Source organism: Poecilia reticulata, chromosome 2, assembly GCF_904066995.2.
Source record: "Poecilia reticulata chromosome 2, P_reticulata-male-v2, whole genome shotgun sequence".
NCBI lineage: Eukaryota > Metazoa > Chordata > Actinopteri > Cyprinodontiformes > Poeciliidae > Poecilia > Poecilia reticulata.
In genome coordinates, this window is record NC_088831.1 from 33,161,507 (window position 1) to 33,175,125 (window position 13,619).

At 40.2% G+C, this 13,619-nt stretch overlaps 1 protein-coding gene across 2 annotated transcripts in view; it reads right to left on the reverse strand.

The window, feature by feature from the left end:
- The window catches only part of myo10l3 (myosin X, like 3), a 67,847-nt gene that overhangs the window by 23,394 nt on the left and 30,834 nt on the right, over positions 1-13,619 (reverse strand). Inside the window, exons 5-18 of one of the 2 annotated variants that reach the window (XM_008403966.3) lie at positions 13,378-13,512; positions 12,460-12,584; positions 12,344-12,357; positions 12,134-12,218; positions 11,878-11,984; positions 11,501-11,630; positions 9,892-10,010; positions 7,638-7,784; positions 6,708-6,808; positions 6,373-6,439; positions 5,777-5,869; positions 4,748-4,816; positions 2,200-2,282; positions 1,977-2,085 (exon numbers count right to left, since the gene is read on the reverse strand). In XM_008403966.3, the coding sequence (XP_008402188.1) occupies positions 1,977-2,085; positions 2,200-2,282; positions 4,748-4,816; positions 5,777-5,869; positions 6,373-6,439; positions 6,708-6,808; positions 7,638-7,784; positions 9,892-10,010; positions 11,501-11,630; positions 11,878-11,984; positions 12,134-12,218; positions 12,344-12,357; positions 12,460-12,584; positions 13,378-13,512 (1,384 nt within the window). Of the gene's footprint in view, positions 1-1,976; positions 2,086-2,199; positions 2,283-4,747; positions 4,817-5,776; positions 5,870-6,372; positions 6,440-6,707; positions 6,809-7,637; positions 7,785-9,891; positions 10,011-11,500; positions 11,631-11,877; positions 11,985-12,133; positions 12,243-12,343; positions 12,358-12,459; positions 12,585-13,377; positions 13,513-13,619 lie in introns of those variants that run through there. The other variant, XM_017303500.2, reaches the window with a different exon arrangement.

A 13,619-nucleotide genomic window follows, 5' to 3' on the forward strand; every position in this document is an offset into this window, starting at 1 on the left:
ATACTGCCTTCACGTGAGTCAGTTTTAAAAGAAGCACTGACAGCTTCTCAAAAAACAGTAAATATGTATCCCTCGAAGTCTCAGTCTTTTGCATCTCTGTGTCCTCCAACCTGTTTCCTTGTTCCTGCTATTTTAATGCGAAGGACATCGAAATCTAAGTATATGCAACAAATAAAAAATATAAAAGCATTTTTATTTCACTTATCCATATCTAAAATTACTTTTTTATGAGAGACACATGGACAAATACACACTCCGAGGAGCCTTGAACCACCCAGACTTTTCTCAGTACGGCAGACACTGGGTCTCCAGCAGCTGAGTGTGACTGGCCCCTGGTTGGCCCCTCTCTGCCCAGCCGTCAACCTTAATCCATTGGATTTTTGGACCTGTTTGCCAGGGCGACCTGCCAAATCCTCGCTTGCTCGCTGTAGTTAGGACGTGTTCAAACGGAGTCCTCTGCAGCATCCCCTCCTCCACACATCAACAGCTCGCAGCTCCAGTTTTCCCTCCAATTCATCATCCATCATCCTCGGTTGATACTAAACAGATATCCTTCTCCTCCCCCTCTGTGTGTTTCACTTCTCCTTATTGTACAATAATAAAGAAGAGATGTGACCCTCAGAGATTTCTGGCCCATTTCATGTCTTGACATGCCAGTAAAAATTTTAACTGAGTTAAACGTTTTTCTGTAAAAGCCCTAAATTACAGGATTAAAAACATGTTTTCTAGCCTATATTGTGAAACAGCATTTGCCTCCTTTTTCATATCCATCAACTAAGTTCTACAAAAAGATTTTTTTGAAAGGATAATTTTCTCCTTTTGCCGAATAAACTATACACGGCAACATCTGAAAAAGTAATTTCAAAGAAAGATTGCCAAAATGAGTACATATTTTTGAAAAATGAATCATCCAAAAATAAAAAACAAAACAAAACAAAAAAAAAACTACAGAAGTATGGAATGGTTGTTGAGTGAAATGTAGCAGCCAGAATAAACTGAAATGCTCACATAGTATTTACAACTTTGTTTTTAATTTCTTATTTGGGCATGCTATGACTTTGTGTTTAAACACCCCAGTGGAAGTAACTTTGAGTCTTTTTAACTCAGCAACAACTTCCACAACAAAGATTGTTGTGGTTAGGGCGTTCTGGTCAAGTCGAGTTTATTTGTATAGCATATTTCAGCGACAAGGCAGTTCAAAGTGCTTTACCTCATAAAAACATCATGCAGTCATCAGTGATGAAACAAGCAATAAACATTGCATTTAGTCATTTTTGATGATGGCATTTCGTCAAATGCCATCATCAAAATAATCAAGCAAATACACATCAAATATATGTTGATCAGTTTTCCAGTGACTGCAAACCAAAGGCTACTCTAAACATGTGGATTTTAAGCCTTGAATTCGGCTGTTTTGCAGTTTTCTGGAAGTTTGTTTCAGATTTGTGGTGCATAGAAGCTGAATGCAGTTTTTCCATTTTTGCTTCTGGTTCTTGAGATGCAGACCAGACCAGAACAGAACCAGAAAAAAATAGAGGTTTGGAAGGTTGATTCGACAACAACAGTTCTCTAGATCTTGCTGCGACAATTGTCCTTTAATACCAAAAATGTTCTTCCAGTAGGATATAGAAGACTGACTCTGTTAACTGTCTTTGTGTGATTCTGAAGCTTCAGGTCTGAGTCAATCATTGCATTTGGATTTCGGACCTGGTCGCTAGTTTCTAGCTGTAATTACCGAAGCTGCGTGCTGATTCTGGATCCTTCCTCTCTGGGTCCAAAATGATAATTTAAGTTTTGTTTCTGTTCCGCGGATCTCTGACTAGATCCAGTCAAAAATGAACATGAATTAGTCCCAGTCACCACCCAAATCCTCTGTGCGTCATTACAACATGTTTCTTGTCAATGTGCTGAGATAATACCACAGATGTGAAAAAAGGAAAACAAATGTTATCCAGTGCCTTGTCCAGGCGTCTCACCCTGAACTGGGAGCTGACGGTGGGTTTCCGACGGGCTGTCCCCATCTTCAGAGTCTCGTCTCCACTTCTGCTGCCGACGCGTTCAAAGAGGTCGTAGATGAAGTCGAGCCTGGAGACGCAGCAGAAGAAGACAGGCGGTCAAAGAAACTCGTTCATGCCAAGGAGAGAGCATCCCTGTATTGGTGTGCCAGTGTACAGGATACAAAAGAGGACATGTGCTCACCGGCTGTCTTTGAGGATGAACAAAATGTCATCTCTGAAGGTGTCTCTATTCTTCTCCAAGATTCCCCGCACATCATACAGCACCTACAAAACAAAACAACAAAAAAAAGATGGTAGGAATAGTGACAGAAGCAGCTTAAAAATATAATAATGATAATAAATTTGCAATTGAGAAACACCAGATTTGTCTGGGACAAATTTTTCAGACAAATTTTTCAACAGAAAATTATAAAGTCAGTAATATACAAAAAAAACCATAAAGCTTTTAAACTTATAATAATAAAACTACTTGGCATCACAATGTGGAGGGGAGCTTGCGTAGAGTTTGCATAATGTTCGGGGCAACTCTCACACAGCTTGTGAAGATAACTGCTTTCATGCAGAATCACCTTTTCTGACCAATAACTAAAAACACAGAAGTTAGAGTTTTTCTACTGTCGTCATAAACATGCATAAAATACATGTTTTTAGAAGAGGATTCACATGTAACCTCAGTTTAGCATGCAAACACAAATGGTTTGAGTATTTTACAGTGAATCACCTCAAGGCCTAATGGAGTGCTGTGCAACTCGTTGGGGTTTGAGTCATTTTAGCTTTCATCAAGACGTTCCTACACTCGCCTTTCTCCACACCAACACACTTGGTACAAGCTCTCTAGATACTCTGTTTGTTTGCTAAAAATAAAGGTGCAAGTTTCATATTATATGCAAAAAATGTGGGTTATTTGCATATAATACATGCCTCATTTTATGTTAGTTTTCTTTGGGGTGGGGGGAGGGCAGCGGATTTGCAAGCCTGGAGGGCCTAGCAGAGCCAAACATGATGAAACGTGTACACATAAATCACAGAAGCACTAATTTATTTCATATACACTGCTGTTTAAAAGGAAAACACTAATAGATTTATGTTTTGTGTCAGTTCCAATATGTTCCTTGGCACGACGTCAGAATTTTACTATAAAACCAGTACACTGAAAGTAAAGCACAATTTAGTGAAACAACCATGGCTGCAGTAACTACCAGATTCTTTACAAAAATACATCTAAATGCTTATTTGCAGAAATGTATTTTCAAAGACGCAGTTTTGGTGTTTTACTAAAGCATTAACATGGCTTGTACTTTTTCAAATCCTGCCACCATTGCAACCACAAATTTTAATATATTTTATGGGATTTTATTTTTTTGTTACTTGCTCAACAAGAATGATAAAAATTATACTTGAGTGTCAACTGGTGTATGTCTCCACCAGTTTTGCATATAGAGAAGCTGCAACTTTTACTCATTCTGCAAAAAGATCAGTGGAATTGCAAGGAGAGAGCATCCCTTAAAAGAAGTTCATGGTTGGACTTTGACTGCACCATCTTGCCACATTTAATGTTTTCATCTAACCATCCTACTGTGTTGCTTTGGCTGCATGTTTAAAGCATTGCTGTCCTGGTGAAAGCTCAACCTAAATATGTTTCTTTCCAGGTTTGCCTATTTGCCTTTTTCAATGAATCTCTGCATCAGTTCTAATCATCTGACGCTGCTGAGCAAAAGCAAACTTACAGTTTCGTGTTGTGGATGATCTGTTCTGGGTGATGTGCAGGGCAGGTGTTAGTGATCTGGCAAACAAAACGTTTTGCATGTTGGCCATTGAAGGTGCTCTGATCTTATCTGACCAGAGCACCTTCATACATATGTTTGTTGAGCCGCTGCAGTAGAGGTCCACCGAAAACAAGACATCTTATTGTTTTCTTTTAATGCTTTTCTTCTTTATTTTTTGCCATAAAAGTCAGATATGTGGAGTTATAGTTAATAGTCATCATTTGATACATTTGGTGCATAAAATGTGGATCTTCTAAGCTCCTCCATTGACTTGACTTTTTAGAAATATGTTCATTTTTACAGCTAATTGGTTTATATGGATGGTATTTAAGGCCATCAGAATTAAGTTGCTTGAATTCAGATGTACACCAAATGCTCCATGTGTAATTGTTCTTACAATGATCCAAATAAATGGTGGGGGCTATCATATAACATCCCAATAAAATATGTTTACATTTATGCCTGTGTCTTGATAAAAAAAAAAAAAACACTGGAAACAACAGCCTGGTCTGGCCTTTTGTATCTGAACCGGGTCACAGCCTATCCCATGCCTGGCTTCTGATCGTTTTGCGCTGAAGAGATGCTGTCTGAGGCAGGAATCATAAAACCAGTCTTTAAAAAGCACAATCCTATCTAATCTCTGCATTTGCTCCCTTTTGTTCCTGATCATTCCCCTCTTACTCCTCCTTTCTTCACTTTCACCAGGCGCATTGCCTGTTTTAATGCCAGCCGAGGAAGAAGATGATGACGGTGAAAGTTTTTATCCTGAATCAGGGAAAAAAGAAGAAGAAAAAAAAAAAGACAGCGGAGGAGGAGTGAGACACCGACATCCTGGAGAAGATTTTGGCAAAGAAACCCGCTCTGTTCATCCAGCAATTACCTCACTTCCACTAAACGTTGAGTCCACAAAGAAAAAGACAGTGACGTGCGTCTTTGTGTGTTGGTGCAAGAGTCGTTAATCACCTCTCCTGCATAGTGCTTGATGCCAAACTGGTGGTCAGTCACTCTGGGCTTCACATAGTACGGGTTTGCCTGGGAAGAAAAGACAGGAAGACCTCAGATTTCTTTTAGGCATTAAGTCCGTGTCTGTCTAACGAGATGATTAGGAGAGACAGAACTCTGGGTTCTCTAAGAGTTCAGCAGACATTTTTAATGACCCAGAGGTAAGCAGCCAACACAACTGTGTCACTGTGTTTTCTATTAATTATTTTTTTTATAACGTTTTACAGTGAAATCTTTCCCATCATAGCTTGATTTCTCAAATGTCAGTTTTGTTGTCTTATACAAAGTTTGTTCATATTTTTAGGTTTTGAATTTCTTTAAGTGTGCAGTGGTTAAATATGGGCTGATTTAAAGTGCTGGTCATATGAACATATAATAAATTCAAAGTTGTTCACAAAATTCTTGATTTAAAAAAATGGTTGAAGCTGTATGTTGTGTAATTACCCCACCCTGAAAAAGACATTTTAAAATTAATCATTAAAGCCTCTGAATAAATTAAGTTAACCCCTGTTATGTGTGTGTGTGCTTACACCTCTGACCAGGATTATATTATACAATAGTACAAAAGTTTTTCTCCTTGAATGAGAGGAAATTAAAAAAAAAAAATCTAACAAAATTAAAACACAACACAGGGCCGAGACCTCAGGGAGAGCTCAGCTGGTCCTCAGGGTTCTTTCCATTTAGTCACAAAAATGTTCTGAGAAAGGCCTTTTCTCTCCCTGCACACAAAGCTCATCAGAGCTGGAGAATGGCTGATCAGATTTCAGCATTGTTGTGTGTAAAAGCGTGCAGGGAGGGGTCTGCACAAGGTGCAACAAAGACTTTTCAGCTCAGCAGGCGAATCACCGGCCAGGACGGAGGTTTAACCCCTTCAGGACGCCAAATGGACTCCCATTCAGCTTCCGTGGACAGAACCAGGCGGTAATCGTTTTGCTCTTCAGCTGTTTGAGTACAGAGATAAACTCTGATCTCTTAGCTGTGTGGACTTACCGCATGTCGGCTGTGCAGTTTCTCCAGAAGGGTGTAGTCCGTGCCTTTGGGGAAGCGGCTCTCCTCGTTGATAAGAGCCAACATGCCCAGTTTCTAAAGCAGACACAGACATAAGAAAGACAGTCATGATCAAACTAGTTGTAATCCTAGCATCTGGCAACTTACGTTATAGCAATACCAGAAGGAAACTGTTCTTTTCTTTCTTTTTCAGTGGTTTGATTTATATTTTTATATGCACAAAATGGCACTAATGCCACAGGAATAATGAAGCAACACGAATCTGAGGAATGCGCAGAAATAAAATGGCTACATTGTTCCCAGCCTTTGCAAACACTCAGTTTCAGCATAATTTCTATCTCTGGTGGTAAAATAACAATTGTTGTCATGTTTTACATCAACCCTACCTCCAACCACCGACTGGTGTGCATTACTGTAAAAACAACATGCAAACTGAGACTCCGTAATGATAGAGTGAGAGAAGGGAGTCAGTGTATGTAAGCACAGAGTGGCGTCTGGGTCGGCCCGCACTGCCATGGCGGGCGGTTAGCGGTCGGTCCCCACGGTGACTGTGCTCTCTCACGTTCCCTTTGCTTTACCTTCTCTATGAGATCCAGACACTCGGCGTTATCCATCCAGTCTATGGCTTCCCACTGGATCCCCTCCCTGTCAGAGAACACACACACACCATGTATATATACACAAAAACAAAAGGACATAAAGGCTGTGTTATCCAGTATCTCATGTGGTGAAATGAGCCATGTCCAGGCTGCTGGTCCTTTATACTAGAAAACAACTGGCTGAGGAAGAAACTGAGTCTGTTCCAAAAGCCTGGTCGTTCACCCTGACGACACCCACCTTCGGTTTAGCTAACGGCTCTGTCTCGCTCTTGTTTTATGTTCAAATGATGTGTATCTGCGCGCTATGTTTTGACCTGTTGTACTCCAGCTGCTCCAGCGAGAAGATGTGCTTGTTGAAATACTCCTGGAGTTTCTCGTTGGCGTAGTTGATGTTAAACTGCTCGAATCGGTTCACCTGCCGGTCAGAAGAATCTCATTTACAGCAAATCAGTTCAGACTCAAATTAAACCTAAACATTACGACGAAAAGACCTTTATGTATTTTATTGTGATTTTATGTTGGCAGACCAAATGCAGGTATGAAAGGGAGAAGAAGTATTACATTTCTTTCTTTTTTTTAACAACAAAAATGTTCAAAGGCGTATTTGTATCCAATCCTTTGATGTTAAAAGATTAAAATCTGTGTCCATTGTTATCTACAAAAGCACTTCAGTGTTTCTTGACGTTACTTTTCAAGTCTTGCCACAAATACACTCTGGTCAAACATCTGATAGTTCGCCCTAAAGTGGACTTTGACTGGGCCAAATATTGATTTCTGAAGTCTTCCTGAGTTAAAACATTAGTATTGTTGTTTATAAATGAATATGAACTTGTTTGAGGTCTGAAAGCACTGCATCTTTTTTGTTATTTTCACCATTTGTCATTTTCTGCAAAATACTAAATTTTTGCTTGGAATTTCTGAGAAATGTCAGTAGTTCATAGAATGAAAAAAAAAAAACAATGTTAATTTTTACTGGCAATTTTACAGACATCTGACCTCTTTCACATGTTTGACTTCTTGGAAATTGGAAGCAGAATTTCTTGTGATGTTCTTTCAAAGATGGCTTTCCTAATGTTACTCTTCCATTAAGGTCAGATTTCAGGAGTTCGGGGCTAATAGTTATCTTGTTATTGAATTTAACCCTGCATCAGACCTTCTTCCTGACTTGTCTGGTCTTAGTTCAGCTGTTTGTTCATCAGTGTTTTCTCTAACAAACCTCTGGGGTACTTCACAATTCACCTCACCTCAAAGTTCTCAAAGCCAAAGATGTCTAGGATGCCGATGGATTTGAAGTTGTCTTTCCCTTTGATCTTCTGGTTGATCCTCATTATGATCCAGGAGAAACACTGGGAATAAAGAGCCATGGCGACAGAGTCCCGCGAGTCCACCGCCTGTAGATGATAACACAAAGCGATAACGGATACAATGAACGCCACACAATGCATTTTTCACAGGAAAAGAGAAGACTTTGTAGACAGCGTCGCAAAACAAGATGAGAATCGGCACGGAGAAGACGTTTAATTAGTTCTGTCAGATGGTGGTGGAGTAGATTAAAACAGTGATTTGTGAAACTGATGATGTGTGAGGCCTCTGTGCTGTGGCCGTAGAGCAAACAGAGGTTTGGAGACAAAGGAGCGTTGTGGCGGCGATCGTCTGATGTCTGTTGTCACAACAGAAACTGTTTATTGCCTACATATCTAAGAAGTGACACACAGCAGGTATGTTCTACTATTCAAAAAACGGCTAAGACATTCAGAGAAATTCATTAGTGAGCTTTCATGATTTCCTTCCGTTCTTCTTAACAGCTTCGCTAACAAAAGTTAAACTCCTTCACAACTTTAACCCTTTAACTTTAACACTGAACTTTGTAGCTGGCTTTGAACTGAGATTAAATTACACAAAGCAGGCCTTTCCTAATCATGAATCATCCGGAGATAAATGGCTTAGGTGAGTTTTATCTAGGAGAAGCAGATTAATGAGGGTTGAATACAAAATGCAAGCAACATTTTTTAGGTTTGTTGTTGTAGCGGAATGTGAAAGCCACATATAGTTTTCCTTCCATATCACATTCATACACTACTTCACATTAAACTTTCCCCCAGTTCCCAAATAAAATACATTATAGTCGTGATGTTGCAAAATATGAAAAGACAATAGAGGTAGAAAAGCTCTTTGCACTCTAAAGCAACACAGGAACTTAGTAGCGCACTTCCAAGCAATTCTCCCAAAAAGTTTTCATATTTTCCATACCAGGCCTCTACCATTCCTGTTTTCTTTTTCCCAACCACAATATGAGCTGTATGAGAACATTGTCAAATGAGAGAAACACAAGAAAAGCAGACGAAAACAAAACAACCCCCAAATTAGATTAAACCCAACAGTTCAAAATCGGATTATCCTCCAGGTTCATTGAACCTCTCAGCCAAACTTCATCTATGTACAAACAAAAAGCTTGACCTTCCCGCTTACACTTCCTGCACAGGTATTGTGCTGGAACTGAAAATAAAAACAAAACAGTGGTGGTGTGTACTGTACATGAAACGACAATGCCCCAGTACTTCTGAGTAATCCATCAAGCTTCTTGTTGCTTATGGGAATAAAGAGGGCCCTGGTGGCTCCAGGATCTCCGTCACAGGGGTGAGAAGAATGGCTGTTTGTGCATGATGGTGGGGACTGAAGACGAGGGGGGAGAGATGACCTCTGGCCGTTGTGAGAAGAAGTCCTTCTTGTAAGACTCCAGGGCTAGAATAATGAGGTCTTTTAGGAGACAAGTAGCTTCAAAGGCCAGGCACAACGAGCACAACGGCCAGCGGCAGGGCGACACTACCAGCTCTTTGTCTGCTCATGAAAAGCTGTTTTGTGGCTTCCGTGTCCCTGTGATAATAGCAAAGGTCTATGCTGCATATTTACTGACAGTTATGAGCGTTGAGTAGGCCGAGGACGCTCGGCTCTGGCCAAAATATAAAAAAAAAAAACGTGGGCAGTGTCATGGGCCAAAATGTTCTTTTGGCATATGGTGAAAGGGATATCACTCGCAGTTGATGACTCGAAATACGTTTGCATTAATTACAGGCGACAGCGTGGAAAATTCAAAGCGTCAGAAAGACGTGGGTGAATTACGGTGCCAGCTTTTTGGTGCCTGGTTGCACTGCCTCCAGAGGAGAGGGCTCTCACTTCACCCCTCCTCAGCTTTTGGGTCTATTGTGCTTTTGACTGAGATCGCTATCATGATGGCTTTATTGTGCCGGGAATCTGGCAGAGACAAAAAGCAGGAAATGGCTGAGAGTCACGCAAGGGATCTGGAGAGGCATGTGGTGCAGAGGGCAGCAGACTAAGACTCGGCGTGCTACTGTTTGAGTGTCGGGAGTGAGCGGAGGGACCACAAATACGCAGATTAACTATCATCCCATCCTTCATGAAAGCAGACGCCCAACAGGACGATGATGAAGTCAACCTTAAAAGGACGTTTAACGGATGGCGGGTTAGCCGTGTCGTTACCTGCTCCACGGTCAGGGGGGAGCAGATCTCCTCTCCTCTCAGGATCATGGAGCGCTGGGTCAACACCTCTGACAGCTGGAAGGAGTCCAGACCGAGCAGCTCGCTGACATTACTGACCACTGAAACACACGCAGATGTACAGTGCGTTGAATGTATAAGTGATGCAGAACACAGGCGGTTCACGCACATTGATGTTAAACAACAGATATGCACCACGATCCCACACAGTTCAGGGGGAAACTCTACTCTTCATCCGGGGAACCGCTGCAGTTTACAGGTTCCTCGGAAAAGAGGTCAGACGCAGTGAACAAAGCAGCCCTGAGATCATGTTGCAGCCTGTTCAGGGCTTTGTCTGCCTGTGCAAAGTCAATCAAACTCAGGGGAAGACTGGTTCAGCGGTTCAACATTACTATAGGTTTCCTAAACACACTCCTGTATTTAGGAAAAGTATGAAATTTCTTGCAGTTTACGTAACCTCCATTATCAGCGCTAGTTCCAGATATATGATCTTTTTAGTCACAGCACATGTTTTTTGTGTACAGCTTGCAAAACTTGACACTCAGCTTATGAGACAAGACAGTTCACTGTACTGGGTTCAGTTCAACTAAATAAGATGAGATTTTTGCAATATTTGCGGTATAACCAAGAATCGTAGCTTTTTAAAAAATAATCTAGAAAGTGTGCAAGACAGTGTTTTTCTAGCCAATATGCTGAAGTTCCTACGCTTGTCTGATTATGAGGCAGCTCTGTAATGCCCAGAAAGTATCTTAACAGTTTTCACATATTGAAATGAAATAATATAATGTGTTGAGTCAGACACATGTTTAGAAATAAAGTTATGCACATTTTGAGTGATTTATAATCAAAATATTAGCCTTTAGTAGCATGCTTGGGCAGAATCATGAGGCTATCCTGAACTTTCTAATATGACAAAATATCTGCCATTGTCAAAACAAACATGTAGTGAATTAAAGCTACTGAGTTTTCAAACGCAGACATACCAAAGTCTATATTAAATTTACTGCAAATAATTTCAAATTAGTCATTTGTATCAACAAACTCCTATCTTAAATGACTCTGATCAGTATCAGACAAAAAGAATGATCAGCATTTTATCTATCAGTATTGTGGTTTGGAGTAGCTATCAGAACATAACAGTTTCACAGAAGTGCTGTCAAAGGGCTAGATGCTTAACTTTTATAACAAAGCCTATTATTTCTTTTTTTTATAATAAAAGAAAATCACCTAAAAATAAGCTAGTGATCAAAATAAGATTATTTTCAACCTGATCTGGACCAGTAACCAGATCTGGAGTCTCGCCATGTCTAATAGATATTAAGTCATTCTGACCACAACACCTTTCAGTGAGGATGTTGTTACTGCAGGAAGAAGGTTCAAAGTTAGTTGTAATGTCTGTGAAATGCTTAAAAATAAGTCAAAAGAGGATACACAGAGATGTAAGAAGCTATTTAAAAGGAAACTCAGTTATATTTCTGTAGGTTCAATATATGACACCTTTTAATTTTGTATAATGATATATAAATACTATAATGCCTGTAACAGTGTAGTAAATGTGTTTATATATTGCTGCCGCTGTGGTGTTCTCCACCTCCGTTTGAAGTGATCTGAGCTCCGCCGGCAGTCATGAATTCAATGTTTCCCATCTGGAGGACAGCAGACAGCAACTTGAACACGTCTCTGATCTCCTCCTCACTGAATTCCATCACCTTAAGAGCCTCCTGTAAAATAATACATCATGTTACAGTTCAGATTCTTCCGGCGCAGTCAAAACATCTGCTAAACTTGTCATTTCCTCAGAAGAATTGTAGCTCTTAATTTTGGCTGTATTTTGAAATACTGGTGAATAATTACCCGTACGCTCTGGAAGTACTGGCAGGTTTTCTCGCATGTTAGCGTTTCAAATTTAACAGCAAGGTATATGGCGTCCCCTGGGGGTGGAATAAAGAACTGCAGTGGACAACTCACCATCACACTGTTAAAGAGCTGCTTGTCATCCAGACTGCTGTCTTGAACGCAGCCTGCTTGGCTCAAGTAGTGATACGACTCTGGACCTTCAGACAAAAGATACATGTCTGCAACACAAGTGTGCAAACACAACATGTATATAAAAGAAAACATTAGCTCTAAAACCTTTCCAAGACTTTAAAAAAAAAAGTAAAATACAAATAGAGTTGCTCAGATGTTGTTGTGTAGATGTGACTTAAATTCAGGAGGGACCTACCTCTGTGGTCTCTGTCTGCTCCTGCCAGCAGGGCATAGAAGATGTGGTAATTTCTCTCGCCTGGATTTTGCCGGACCACGCGGTTCTAATATAGAAAACATGACAAGAATGCAGGTTCATTTGTTTCAGTTAATCTAATTAATGCTTGTGATAATACAGGAGTAAAAAAAATGGTGTGTGCCTTAATACTTTTACCCCCTGAAACCTCACCTTTTCAAGTAAATCTGGTGATTGGAAGTCAAGGGGAATAAAATCAAATGAATCTATCAAGATTTGCATGAATAGAGAAAACTTTCCAGAATGTATAGTCGTGTTTTCAAGGATACAATCAATGATGCAGCCTCCCTGAATGTTCCCGTTCTGTGAAAAGTGGAGCTGTATGAACTTCCCGAAGCGACTGGAGTTGTTGTTGTAAACGGTCTTTGCGTTCCCAAAGGCTTCCATGATGGGGCTGTGGACAGAAAAACACAAAATAATGCAGATCAAACATTGCTGTGCATTTTCACTAACAGGACAGACTCCTCAGGAACGAAGACTTTGACTAGACGTATTTGCCGATATGCATCTGAATCTAGTTTCGACGAAGCTTTATGATGAAGTCATTCAACCTGTTTATCCGTGATGTCAAGAACTTGTATTTTATCTAAGTATGACCTGTCAATGTGAACCTGGGCAAAACATTTAAACCCAAGGTTGCCTCCTAATCTGTGTGTAAAGGTTTGAGTTTGTAAATACGGATAGGTGAATGTGGAACTAGTGTAAAGATCTTTTACTAAAAAACTGTCATTTTCTTATTCAAAGGGGTTCTTAAAGGTTTTGTCTTGACTCATGTTTAGTATTTAAAGATTAAAATTGGAGTCAAGATTCTAACATTATAAAGAACTGGACTGAGCCACAGTATTTTAAAATCCATCAATCATCTAATTTAGGAGTAATTGCTTAATAACTGTGATGAGATCCATTTGCAAGGATGAAGTGTGTTGTAGTGGCATCATATATACAAACTTGTTAAGGCTGAATAAAATTTTTTTTTAAATAGGGTTACAAAAATAACTATTTGTAACTTTTTGCTATAAAGTTAGTCATAAAAATGCGAGCAACATGAAATGCATTGCTACAAGGTTCATTCTAATCACTGATTGCTTTGAAGACTCTTGTGTTCTGGTTTAAAGGATGAATCTGTGCATATCAGTTCAAAGATTTCGGGTTGGGCGGAGTGAGGGGGGGGTTTGTTTCTTCAGTACCTGCTCTGGACGAGTGCCTGCTCCACCCGGGTGGTCCGCTCCGACAGAGGAGTACCAGACGAGTTCTGACTCATCACTGAGAGGAACTTCAGCAGCAGCTTGGTGCTCTCTGTTTTCCCAGCACCGCTCTCTCCGCTGAAGATAAGCAGACAGAACGTGTTTTTGACTCATAATCTTTCTCATCACGCACATAGCCTTGATGGAAAGCCCTCCAGATGAGCTGCTTATTTCACAGGGTAGCC